The sequence below is a fragment of the Trachinotus anak genome, unplaced genomic scaffold (assembly GCF_046630095.1).
Source record: "Trachinotus anak isolate AG129_WGS33_773 ecotype Australia unplaced genomic scaffold, CSIRO_AGI_Tana_v1 ptg000028l, whole genome shotgun sequence".
NCBI classification, from domain to species: Eukaryota; Metazoa; Chordata; class Actinopteri; order Carangiformes; family Carangidae; genus Trachinotus; species Trachinotus anak.
In genome coordinates, this window is record NW_027273879.1 from 7,238,245 (window position 1) to 7,251,044 (window position 12,800).

Consider the following 12,800-nt stretch of genomic DNA (forward strand, 5'->3'; position numbering starts at 1 on the left):
AGGATTTAACCTCTGGTCCGGAGCAGAGGGTGGCGGTAATGCACCTCCTACCCTGGGTACCCACCGCCGTTAAAAAAAAATAAAATAAAAAAATAAAAAATAAAATAAAATAAAATAAAATAAAATAAAATAAAATAAAATAAAATAAAATGTTAAAAAAAATAAAAAATAAAATAAAGAAGAACCTGCAGTATCGCCTCCGCACCACTAGGCGGCGCCTCTCCTTCATCCGTTCACACGTGTGTTTGAGTCGGGCTTGTAGCTACGCGAGATTTGCTGTCGACACAGAAGCCAAACATGTCGGCGTTCAAGAGAAAACGTGGACGACAGGGTCCCGTCGATAAAAAAGCAAAGAAGGGTAAATTTGTAGCAGACGGAGGTGAAGCGCCGAGTGAAACCCAACAGGAGGAGAAAAATGAAGTCACAATTCCAGCGCCGGTCTCGTCGGTAAGTGCTCGGACTTGTTATTAGCCACTGACGTTGGTTAGCACATTAGCTCATTTCACCACTGCACCTGGGTGTGTTGGTTTTAAGTTACAAAATCTTACACTAAAATGACCACTAAACCTGTAGGTTGAGTGAACATGCTGGTACTTAAAGTGAAATATGACGCTGATGCACACATAAGCATAGAGAGGGTCGTTTGACCAGAACTATGATGAGTTTACCATCAAAAAAACTCACAAAACCAGAGCCAAACATGATGTTTTCTACCCGACGGGGCAACGTCCTTTAATATATTATTTTAGTCTGGTTTGAAGTTCTGAGATAAACTCTCTTGAACAGGGTAAATGGACCAACAAGGAAAGAGTTCTCATTTTCTCCTCAAGAGGCATCAACTTCAGAACAAGACACTTGATGCAAGACCTGAGGACCATAATGCCTCATTCAAAAGCAGGTTAGTATCGTGGGTCATTCATATAAAATGTTATTTCACCCAAATACATGTGCTGACACTTGTTAGATTGTAACTGTGTTGAGCAGAGATGGGGGAATTGTCTGTTATTTCATCCTTATAACTAAGTGTTTCTTTTTTTTTGTTAGATACAAAAATGGACAGAAAGGACAAGTTGTTTGTAGTTAATGAGGTGAGTTGTTGTTTAAACAGTGGCCATGCTCACACATTATCACACACACTACAGCATAGTGAAAGATCGCCATTGTTTTGCAGGTGTGTGAAATCAAAAACTGCAACAAATGCCTCTTTTTTGAGGCCAAGAAGAAGCAGGACCTTTACATGTGGTGAGCATTTCATCTTTGTAACATTGTCTAAACATTAGCCTCTAGTGTTGTCGAGCAAAGTAAAGTCAACAATGTTCTTGCCTTTGCAGGATTTCAAACTGCCCTCATGGACCTTCTGCAAAGTTTCTGGTTCAGAACAGTGAGTTATCTCTCTCCTTCAGTCCTGAAGTCCAGTAGCCAACATCTGCCCTCTGCCACAGGAAAAATCTAAGTTACATTATTGTCTCTTCTACAGTTCATACACTGGCTGAGCTCAAAATGACAGGAAACTGCCTCAAAGGATCCAGGCCGCTGCTGTCGTTCGATCCGGTGAGTAGCACTGGGCGGAGGGAGACGAGCCGTCAGTAATTGTATCAATTATATTGCTTTTATTGGAAATATGATTGCCTAATCAAATAATGAACACATTGTTTCAGTATTCAGTGCATATACAACTTGAGAAGACAGTCATGATTGCTGATGTCTTTTTGGTATTTGAACAAAAACTGGCAGACACTGCACTCTTAAATGATTTCCCATTGTTGGTCTGAGGAATGAGCGGTCTTGTTATCATAGGCTGTTTTCCTGCTAAATCAGTGAGCGGAAGAACTTGTCAAAACCTGAACAAGAGCTAACCTTTTTTTTTTTTTTTTTTGTCTCCTAACCCACAGAAATTTGATAAGGAGCCCCAGTATGCTTTACTGAAAGAGCTCTTCATCCAGGTCTGTATACAAGCTACATGTCAGAAGATGCATACGTTAATCCTGAAAGCTGAGCAGGTTGTATATCTACCTTTATTTAACATATACAGAAGTTCTTATGATGTTTTTCTTGTTGAAGACATTTTCCACTCCACGCTACCACCCCAAGAGTCAGCCTTTTGTGGACCACGTCTTCACATTCACCATTGCAGACAACAGGATATGGTTTAGAAACTACCAGGTAATGTTTCACCACACTTCATCATGGGTTAAAATATTTGCATTATTATTAGGGAGTTTATCACCTTGATAAATCTTCCAACGTGGGGGGTTCTGAAATTTAATGTTCTAATTTAATTTTCTTTCCTTTTACGATAAAATTTCTCTTTTTCTCATATATGGTTATTTTTCATATTATATTCTACTTGCATTGTTTCAGTATATTTTGATTCTATATAATTTTGGTATTATTACTTTTGTACTTACCTATTTTATGGATGTATTGGATTAAATCCTGTGTGCCCTGACAGTTGATATATACATGCATCCAAGGAAAATTCAATAAAAATAATTCTGAAATTTCTGTCAATTCATTCCATGTTCAGATCATCGAGGAGGATGCCTCTCTAGTGGAGATTGGTCCTCGCTTTGTTCTCAACCTAATCAAGATCTTTCAGGGAAGCTTTGGAGGCCCAACGCTGTATGAAAACCCAGGTTTCCAGTCCCCTAACATGGTAAATCCCCGTTCATACCAATTGAAAATGTAGATGGTCAAAACTTATCTTGGAGTAATATGCCTGGCACATTAACACGCCACATAACATGCGGCATTTACACCCATGTTGAATGTCTCCAACAGTAAACTAGGTACAGTTGCTTGAAAATAGGAAATTACTATATCTAGTTATACATTTCTTGATTGGTTTAATCACCTTTCTCTTCACACCCCTATAGCACCGGCGAGAGATCCGACTTGCAGCTGCAGCCAAAGTGCGTGAGAAGCAGATGGTGAAGGAGATGCAGAAAATGAAGAAGACTGATACGAAGGTGGATTTGGTCAGAGACGTTACAGCTGACGTCTTCCTTACACCAGCTGAGGAGAAGCCTGTTCACATCCAAACAGAAGCACCTGAGCCAAAAGTGTCGAGGAAGAAACAGAAACCTTTCAAAAGGCAAAGGATGCAGATGGCACGCAGGTAGCCGGACGGACTTGATGAAGCTGATTGAATGACTTACTGCTGCCATGAGTCAGTACTGTCTCCAAAAAATGTGGTCATGCAACAGTGCAGTCAGATCTGGAATCCAATATTATACATTTTTTGTTAGGTTATAATACGACTTCATCATTGAAGTATATATTTTAAAGTCCGGGAGAAAATCTTAATTATGCACATGTTGTGTTTGGTGTTTGTTACCATCATTTTCTAATCCATATATTCAATATATATGTTGCTGACTCATCACAATGATTGTGCAGGTTCTAGCTGACCATAAGTCTGAGCTTCTGCAACACTGCAAACAACATTTGCTCATTGTTTTTGATAAAATAACATTTGCCATCAGTGTAATAAAAAAAGAACTTGTTTATTGATTCTAGTTGACTACAGTTTTCTATGTCATGGAAATAAAACAATTCAAACTTACTCTCAGCATCTTCTGATGTATAATCAAAACACGTCATGAAAGCTGTAAGCATACACAACATCATCAGGGACACATAATAGCCAAGTGGCAAGTCATGTGCAGAGCTGAAGAGGAACCTAAGGTTTGTGTAGAGTAGATCTACTGTACACACACAGCATTAGACACCTGAAGAAGAATGCATCAGTGTGCCATCCCTGCTCCAGAAAGATGAGCTCACATATATACTGTATGCAGGCAAATCCTGGACTACAAGCCCTGAAGAGTCATGAAGTTACAGGCAGTGTTCACGTGTCGAGGAGCCTCTGACTCAAAATAGCCATCTCCATACTAACAACATCATACAGTAACTGTACATACAAAAGTCTTTCAAAACTATGAAATGATGAACTCAGTATGATAGTGATCTAACTACACACAGGTGCACAACAGCACCAGGGAGGTGACATTATCTTTCCACAAGTTCAGAGACAATGGTCCACTCAAATGTGAGTATTTGGCAAACCAGCAAGTTGTGTTGAAACAATGCCACCCTTGTGGCTGTGTCATTTACACATTATTCCCACTATAGGGCCTGTATTTTTTTCCTGTGTGCACTACTGCCTCTAGCAGACTGTCTTCTCATCCTTGCACTCAGTCAAAGCCACTGGCCACCACTAAAGTTTAAGGTGCATATTTAAACAGGAATTTAATGACTGCATAATGCATATCACTCCACCTCCTCGTCAGGACAACAATAATATTCTACAAAGCAGATCTGTCCATCATCGTTCCTGACCAGGTACTGCAGAGAGAGGAAGCCCCTGCTGTCTGTCCTCACAGAGACTTTACAAGACAAGGCCAGGGCTTTGGTGGATGGCTTCAGCAGGGACATCTTGTACCTGTCAGCAGTCAACAGAGGGTACAGGAACAGAATATGGAGTTTTTATGAGGGGTGGTGCTCAGTGTGTGATGATAGATGTAATGCGACTGTAACACTGAAGCAACTGAACAGGCATTTTTTTAAATATAGATACCAGTATTTTAACATCACATTTAGGAAAGACACAGCTGTAATTAATGACAATATTAATTGTTCTGTATAATTTAGGTGGCAGCTATCGACTATTTGCTTACATTATAATTATACAATGGCAATTATACCTGTACTTTTCCTGCTATGTCAGTCAAGTCAAATGTCTCTTGGCAAAATGGGTCTTTTACAAAAGTATAAAGGTATATTCATTAGGAACATCACCGTTTTGGGGTCATAACAGTATAGTTTATTTCTCTGTAGTCTTAATAATGCACTGTGCTGTTCGTTACTCTGTGCTTACCTGTTGGTTTGTGTCTTGGTGCACCGAAACAGCTCCATCATGTCTGAGTCTTTGGGATAATCATAATGAGCATTTCCAGAGTTCCCAAACGTAGATAATCTGGAGAGAAGAAAAAAAAACAAAGAAAAAGTTAATAGAAAATTAAATTAGAATCATCATGATCAAATGAAAAAGGTTTGATGCAAGGTTGCTTCCTCATAACAATAAGTAGTTTAGTTCTTTTTTTTTAATTATTGACAAAAGCTTAAATGTGTATTAAACATTTTTCTTTGGAGCTTCAGCAATATGGGGTTGTAGAAAGTATAAAGTACAACATGTATTGATGCTTCAAAAGAAATAGTTGAAATAGTAGTGGTATCAGTGATAGTAATAAGTAAACCGGTCTGATTAATCTATTCATTTATAGATTAATCAGACCAGGCATTGGTCTGCACCAGGCAGTGGTAATCTTGTAAATGCAGAAGTAGGAATAATAGTTTTATGTTAATCTCAATCTATCTTTGTATCTCAGACTAATCTTTGAGTCTGAGGTGTTGAGTCACTTTTCCAACACCATTTAAATAAGAGGATGTATTTTTATGTCTGAATACTTTTGAAAACACACCTAAAGTATGGCTGGCTAGGGGACATGGTGATCTGTAGCACCTCGCTGGTCATATCCAGTTCTGAGAAGGGTTCTTTCAGACTCTCTGACTGCAGGATCACCTTAGAAAAAGACCCAGAGATACACAAGTAGTCATCAGTTCAGTGTAGTCACTTACTGTTTTCACTTTTAGATACCGGCTTAATATATTCCTAATGCATGTTTGAAGTTAAGTAAGTCATTGCAAGCAACAGAAATGTGTATTTTTTTTCATATGTAGCATCAAAAGGAACGGGTTAATATTGGCTTGTTTTTGTAAATCTAACACATATATATATAGATGTATAGTATTCCATTTTCATCATATAAAACAGGTGAAGTTTACCTTGTTTGTGACATTGGTGCTGCAGAATTCAAAGTCAATCGGCTCTTCTGGTTCTTGTGTGTTGATCTTGCAAACAGTCACCACACCACCCTCCTCCAGGAATAAGGTTAAAGGGTAACCGTACCCCTTGTAGCACATCCGCAAGGCTGTTGATACGCCTGCAACGTCAGATCCAAAAGAAAATCAAAATGTGGAGTCAGGTCTGGGAGGAGTATTAATCTGACAATGGCTAAAGAAAAGAAATGAACAAATTTAGTCAACCACTAAAATAGAATTGTGTCTCTTGTTTTTTGTTTTTTGACCCACTCTACAATCATCTTTCCTTTAACCTTACCGGGTACTGTGCTTCCTCCAAAAATGTTTAGGCAGTCCAACAGAACAGTGAGATTGACTTGAAAACCAACCAAATCTTCCTTTATGGTGAACTCTTGGAAGATCTCAGCCTGGAATAAACAGAGTTGGCTATTTATAGTATCACCATCAAAGGAGATCCCTCTAACACAATGTTACAGTTTGGACAAACTGAGACTCTGTCTGTGCTTCATGAACATTATTAAGGTTTATTATAAGTGTAAACCTAACACACCTGGATGAATGCATTGGCTTGCAGACACTTGGAGTCCTCCACAGTGACCTTAAGGCCATTGGGTGTGGCGCTGAAGATGGCATGGTCTTTGAAGGCGATTGCTTTCAGTATGTTGGAGAGATTGCGTGCATTATCCAAACTGGCCACTAAAACATATTGTTCATCGTCAGCCTGAGACTGGGTGGACAGAGGCATTGTAGCACTGAAATGAAGACACATAACAAGAATGGTTTGAATGGCACAATTTCAGGAGGGTAAAAACCTACAGAGCAGATATTTAACCGAGATGACTCTTCATTACAACTTGAATACCATTTTGTTATCAATATAATATTTCTTATATAGTAGAAAATCTCAGATTTCCCATCTCAACCATATCAGTTCAGGTCTACATCAAATACCCCTTTATCTAGACTAGTCAAATTTGGACAAGATGACTCGATAGGAAGTAAAGACTGTTTAAAACAGTTACTATATAGATTTGTGAAACTTTTACTCTCGGTGTGATAACAAAAAAATTGCGAGTTCACAGTTGTGGGACACAAGAACACACCAGACCAGTTCTCGCTCAAAAACCACAATAGTCAGACTTGTCAAATCTGACATTTGTGAAACCTGGAAGTGTGTTTAAAACTTTTTGCCCTGGCTTTCGTCTCTCGGCTGTGTATATTAATGTATTGCATACATTATTATTCAAGTGAAGATTATACGCTTAATAGAGAAGGGATTCATGTAAATTGTACAACAAACGCATTAAACTTGCATTTTACTGTCTGCTATTGATCTATTTCAAGCTAGGCTACACAACAGCAGATCACGTACCGTTTAAAACCACCCAAACAGCCAACTGTCACTAATTTCAGTGCTATATTCTGTACTATCTAGCCTCTCCGGTGAATAAGATTAAAAAAAAATGTTAGTGTCCAGCTGCACTCGTGTGCGAGTCACTTACAAAGTTGTAATTCAGAGACCCACAGGATTGTGTTTTGAAGAAAAGCGCCCAGGCACCTCGGTTACTTCCGCCTCTCTCTTCCTGTCCGGAAATAGGTTTTGCGCATGTGTGAACACGTTCGAGAGATTTCGTAGCGGAGTCGAAAACACGAAGAGAAATCCCGTCTACACCGACAGAAAGTGAGAACACTGGTGTTTTGTGATCCTAAGAGGTGAGGATTGTTGCTCATTTAAAGTCCATTTGATAGTATAATGTCGTCTAGCCTGGAGGTTAGCCACAAATCGTCACAGCAGTTGTGTTAACCATCGAGCGACGGCACGAAGCTAGCGTTAGCTAATAGTGACGAAGCTGTGTCAAGTGTATTTCTCCAATCTGTAACATATGAATAGTTTACGAAATGCCTCCAGACGTCGCCTCAAAAGGTTTGAGATTTAGGATTAAGATTTAAATTACCGAGGAGATCTGAAGACACAGCAGCTCTTCTGTTAATTTTAATAATTTTGAGGTTGGGATTATTGGTTGGACAGGAAACGCATCATTTTGTGCGCTGGATTATTGTGATGGCAGAAACCAGTCTATTAACCAAGCTTGGTTAGCAGATTAATTCATATGAAAATAACCATTAGCTGCATCTCAGGTCAAGTAAATGGCTACCTTATACCCCACAGGGATATCCACGTTGACAGTCACATGTCTTGTTCATTTTAAACAATATACAGTATATCTTCTTTCTCTGCCTCAGGTTCTTCACTTTGGAGGGCTTGTCTTAGCCACAGTCATGGTGTGCATTCCCTGTATTGTGATTCCCGTCCTGTTGTGGGTCTACAAGAGGTTCCTGGAACCTATCCTGTATCCCTTTATTTCTCCAATTATTAATACATTCTGGACCAAAAAAGCAGTCCAGGAGACTGGCACAAGTGACCAAAAAGTTAGTGAGAAGAGTAATGGGACTTACAAGGTAAGATAACGATTTTTACTGACATTCTATTAATAAAACTTTTTTTTTTTACTATTGTTTCTTCATCGTCATCATCAACATCAGTAGAATTGTATTGACTGGAAATGCTCATCTTGTTATCAATTGGCAAAGTTAGTGTCAAGGTTTTAGTTTTCTTCATGATGAAGGTGCGGTCTTATGTAATATATAACTGTGGCGTCCTTTAGAAGTATTTTATATATGATCTTGCATGCATTTGTGATACCATGGTATACTGAATATCAGTGCCATACTGATATAAATTTCAGCCCTTGTCTAGTACAAGGACTTCAGATAAATTCTAAACAGGGTTAATTTGAGTTTCATTTGACCTAATCGTGACTAATACTGATGTTAGTTTTCAGTCTCCTTCATGAATGTCAGATGTTGATTACAGCTTTTTTTAAAGAAATGTTCTTTCTCATGTGTTTCAGCCTGAAAGCAATGGTGCGGCCACTGCCAGTGGATCAACTATAGCAGCAGATAAGAAGACAGACTGACAGCTTTTAAATATTTATAATGCATCTAAAACTGTGTAAATATTCTATTAATATAATATAGATAAACTATGAATTAACTATGAGTCATCTCTGAATGGAGTGGTTTTCCAAAATTGTGTGTGAATTTCAAATCTTGGTTATTGTTGTTTGTTGTCATATTTTCTCTGTTAATCATTAAATGATGTATGCATTTACTTTATTGAATATTAAATCTTAATGAAGTAGTTTTTTAAGTCAAACTTGGAGTTTAATGACTGAATGAAATAGAACCTTCAAATAAAAAAAGATGCTCATTTATTGCTGCCCTACTATGGTGTGCTTCCACCTGAACCAGCGTCATCATAATATTACTATATAAATGTAATATGAATAATATGTCTCTGTAAAGTTGATGTGAGTTTGATCTTGGTGAAGTATTTTAAGAAAATATGTATTCCTACAAAAGGTGGGTTGGGGGGGGTACATGGTAAATATCAAGGAAGGGTGCTGATCAACTTCACTCAGATTTTATAGTTGTGAGAGAATTACAGTGAAATTTTTTGTAATTTGTTTAGGCAATTACAAGCAGCTGGCAAGTGTGAAGTACTTAATACTACTTAGTACTTAATATTTTTAATTTTAGACTCTTTAAGCAGTACAGCAAAGAAGTTCATTACATGAAGCCCATTTCAGCGCTGTTTTCTGTGATGTATTATTTATGCAAATGATTTAAAGCAGGAAATCATTAGATGATGTTCCACAAAGGCAGAGATTGACTTTTAGAAAATATTACTGCTGCTGTAAGAAGAAAATGATTCTCACATCTTTTCATATTCTATTTTTTTTTATTTAAAATATGTATAACCTTATTGTGCTGAAAATCTGTTTACTAAAGTATATGCAGAGATTTCGATTATTAGATTACACAAGATTAGACATTAGTGTAGAATTTTTGGTACCACTTTATGATCAGGCGACACTTAAAAAGGGTTTATAAGCTGTAATTAATGACTTTATTAATGGTTAATAAATTACTTACTAATGCTTTACAGTCTAGTTAAAAGACATTATTAAGCACCTTAGGTTGCGTGGTTGTGGAAAATCCTCCAGCACGACAATTTGCTAGCTCTTCATCAAGTTTGCAGTTATAAATGTTAGTAAGTCCTTAATAAAGGGCAACGGGCTTCTCCATTTGTAATAAACCAGCAAATGTTACCACCTATAAATCTGAATTAATCATCAATAAAGGCTCCACTGGTGTTTTTGCAAAGGTGACATCTCTGTTTACACCTGCATTCATCAACATTTGTAATATATTCAAAGAAATGACTTGAAATGAGGGAGGTCTCTTTTTTATGCTCAGAGGATTACTGTACATTATACTAAGAGCTTAAATGTTTTTTCCCTGATGATAAGTCAGTGCCCAGCATCTGTTACTGACCTTTCCAAGCTGCAGCATGTTCAAAATCCTGCTGCTGGAGTCCTCACCAAGCCCAAGAAAGTGGGTGCCATTCCTCCAGTTCTCAGATCTCAACTACTATTGGTTTATAAAGCACTGAATGGTTTAGGGCCAAAATACATTTCTGATCTGCTGCTACACTATATTGCCAAGTATTCACTCACCCATCCAAATAATCAGGTGTTCCAATCACCTCCATGGCCGCAGGTGTATAAAATCAAGCACCTAGGCATGTGTTACAAGGTTGTTTTGTTTGTTTGAAGTTCGTCAAAATCCACAGAGTGTTCCTTTAATTTTGTTCTTATTTTATTTTAATATTGATGGATGTTTATTTTTGGTTTATTTAAACAAGGCTCCGTTTTATTTTATTTTGGAGAGATATTTTATGTTGACGGATGTGGTTGGTTTAGTTACCGGAAGCCAGCAGCTCGTTCCTTTTGCTGCTTGGACTTTCATGGTATGTAGTGCACACAGCCCATGGATGTATTATAAGACCTGCATGACGGATCTAAAAATGGCACCCATTCAGTTCAATACAAGTTGGCGCATACGCCGAAAATGTTTCTGCATTTATTTAGGTTTGTTATTCTGAGTTTACTGTGTGTGCAATCACCACTGGAAGTGATCACATACTCATCAACCTCATATAATTTTACAGGCTTTATATCTGAAATGAATTCAAGATCTAGAGATCTTGCTGACTGAGAAGAAGAGTGCATTTAGGTGAGGAATCAAGGTGAAGCTGCAGAGGGAGCAGACTCATGCCCACAGCTGGTTGAATCTCTGCTGTGACCTGGGATCAGAATAACGACCAGACTCCTGTCTCTCAGCATCTAATCACTTATTGTGATACATTTAAATTCTTTAAATCATATGTCTGGTAATTTTCATTGAGTTGTACTGATATAAGACACAGACGGGTAAAACAAGCCGTTACCACTGCCCCAGACAGACAAAGTGACGTCCTCGCTGATGAGATGACTGACAGACTGAATATTCATTTTGACCCCTACAGAGTGTAGTGACTTGTAAATGTAAATTTTGTATTTGAATATTGCCACTTTTCAATTTTCATTTTATATGGTCATAGGACGCCCACATGAGTGTGTGAAAATGAAAATGCTAATTGGACTGCTGCATTTTCTTTTTAATGAAATGGTGTGTACTGTGGGATGTGGGGTCACATGACTGCTGGCCCGAGCAGGACAGGTGTGCTGACTGGGCAGCTCACACAGGTGTCTTGAGTTTTCTTTGTTCTGTGACCTGAGCTCATTCTCTGATCGGCCTGCAGTTGAGCTGCTTCCCTCCATCTTTTCACCTTTGTTCCTGAGCGTGTAGAGTGAGTAGTTCATTTCATTATATTTCCTCAAGTCATGTTTATCCTGTTGAACATCTAATCTCCTTGGTGAGCTGGATTAGTTACTCACTTGAGATTCAAATGTTGGCAGTTGTGTTGTGTTCACTTCACACTCAGACTTTATGACCAAACAATGAAGCCTTGATTGGTGCAAGGTGTCAGATGAGGTTCAAACTGTAAACTGGACACCACTGAAATCCAGGACGACCACAGCTGCTGTTTTCAGTTTGCTGCAGAGGCTTTTCTTTATTTTGAAGGAGGCTCAGTTCGTCTGGAGTTTGAGTTTGTGGGTCACCTGTGGAAAAAAATCTCACTCATCTTAATATTTTTTTAAAATTGTATGAAAATCAACAGTAGTTTGCAGGTTTCTGGCGCAAGATTACTCAGCTTCAGTAGCAAAAATCCCCAAACACACACACACACACACCAAACAAACCTATTCAACTTATGTGGTTGTTATGGTTTAACATGGTCTTCAAGAAAATGCATGTTTAAATAGTAGGAACCTTGTCTTGTTTTCTTGTTTTCTTCAGACACGGAGCAATACTTCAGTCCTGTCACTAGAGGTCACCACAGACCCGCAGCTCAGAGAGGAGCCTTCCTCCTGTGGGTTCATTGTGTGCACATCCTCCTAAACTTTGATTTATCAGTCAAACTGTTGCTGAGTGACTCTCAGGAAAATGGAGACAACAAACATGTTTACAAGGTCTTTCACCTGCATTTATTTAGGTTTGTTATTCTGAGTTCACTGTGTGCAATCACCACTGGAAGTGATCACATACTCATCAACCTCATATCATTTTACAGGCTTTATATCTGAAATGAATTCAAGATCTTGCTGATTGAGAAGAAGAGTGCATCTAGGTGAGATCAAGGTGGAGCTGCAGAGGGAGCAGACTCAGCTGATGGAGATTTACGCCCACAGATAAATTCTTTAAATCATATGTCTGGTATTTTCCATTGAGTTGTATTGATATAAGACACAGATGGGTAAAACAAGCTGCTGCCACTGCCCCAGACTGTCTCTCAGCATCTTATCACTTATTGTAATACATTTAAAAATCTTTAAATCTCATCTCTGGTCATTTCCTTACAGGGAACAAGCTACAACCACTGCCCCAGTGACAGAAAAATTACAATTGAC

The 12,800-nt window shown here is 38.3% G+C and overlaps 3 protein-coding genes across 4 annotated transcripts; 2 read left to right on the forward strand and 1 right to left on the reverse strand.

The window, feature by feature from the left end:
- The first annotated feature begins 260 nt into the window (after window positions 1–260).
- bxdc2 (brix domain containing 2) lies at window positions 261–3,565 on the forward strand. Its single transcript, XM_071466223.1, has 10 exons — window positions 261–447; window positions 787–898; window positions 1,045–1,088; window positions 1,172–1,242; window positions 1,332–1,381; window positions 1,478–1,551; window positions 1,893–1,943; window positions 2,062–2,163; window positions 2,528–2,656; window positions 2,877–3,565. The coding sequence occupies exons 1-10, from the start codon at window positions 298–300 to the stop codon at window positions 3,120–3,122; spliced, it is 1,029 nt and encodes a 342-aa protein (XP_071322324.1). The 5' UTR covers window positions 261–297; the 3' UTR covers window positions 3,123–3,565.
- On the reverse strand, window positions 3,488–10,420 carry rad1 (RAD1 homolog (S. pombe)). 2 transcript variants are annotated; one of them, XM_071466224.1, is made up of 7 exons: window positions 7,386–7,524; window positions 6,434–6,635; window positions 6,182–6,290; window positions 5,848–6,005; window positions 5,484–5,584; window positions 4,880–4,978; window positions 3,488–4,444 (listed from the first exon to the last, which is right to left on the reverse strand). In XM_071466224.1, exons 2-7 carry the CDS (start codon window positions 6,626–6,628, stop codon window positions 4,273–4,275), a joined length of 834 nt encoding a protein of 277 aa, XP_071322325.1. In that variant the 5' UTR covers window positions 6,629–6,635; window positions 7,386–7,524; the 3' UTR covers window positions 3,488–4,272. The 2 variants fall into 2 exon arrangements, with proteins under 2 accessions (XP_071322325.1, XP_071322326.1); XM_071466225.1 differs by lacking the exon at window positions 7,386–7,524 and adding an exon at window positions 10,282–10,420 and having other exon boundaries at window positions 4,134–4,444.
- Window positions 7,475–9,100, forward strand: LOC139611496 (UPF0729 protein C18orf32 homolog). The gene is made up of 3 exons (XM_071466226.1): window positions 7,475–7,596; window positions 8,128–8,343; window positions 8,796–9,100. The coding sequence occupies exons 2-3, from the start codon at window positions 8,164–8,166 to the stop codon at window positions 8,859–8,861; spliced, it is 246 nt and encodes an 81-aa protein (XP_071322327.1). The 5' UTR covers window positions 7,475–7,596; window positions 8,128–8,163; the 3' UTR covers window positions 8,862–9,100.
- Window positions 10,421–12,800: the final 2,380 nt, after the last annotated feature.

Coding starts and splice junctions, on each gene's coding strand:
- rad1 (XM_071466224.1), bottom strand. CDS start 6,628: ATGCCTCTGTCCACCCAGTCTCAGGCTGACGATGAACAATATGTTTTA. Junction 5,585..5,847: donor GCACCAATGTCACAAACAAG/GTAAACTTCACC, acceptor TCTTTTTCTAAG/GTGATCCTGCAGTCAGAGAG. Junction 4,445..4,879: donor ACCAAGACACAAACCAACAG/GTAAGCACAGAG, acceptor GACTGCTGACAG/GTACAAGATGTCCCTGCTGA.
- LOC139611496 (XM_071466226.1), top strand. CDS start 8,164: ATGGTGTGCATTCCCTGTATTGTGATTCCCGTCCTGTTGTGGGTCTAC. Junction 8,344..8,795: donor AGAGTAATGGGACTTACAAG/GTAAGATAACGA, acceptor CATGTGTTTCAG/CCTGAAAGCAATGGTGCGGC.
- bxdc2 (XM_071466223.1), top strand. CDS start 298: ATGTCGGCGTTCAAGAGAAAACGTGGACGACAGGGTCCCGTCGATAAA. Junction 1,382..1,477: donor AAAGTTTCTGGTTCAGAACA/GTGAGTTATCTC, acceptor TCTCTTCTACAG/TTCATACACTGGCTGAGCTC. Junction 2,164..2,527: donor TATGGTTTAGAAACTACCAG/GTAATGTTTCAC, acceptor TTCCATGTTCAG/ATCATCGAGGAGGATGCCTC.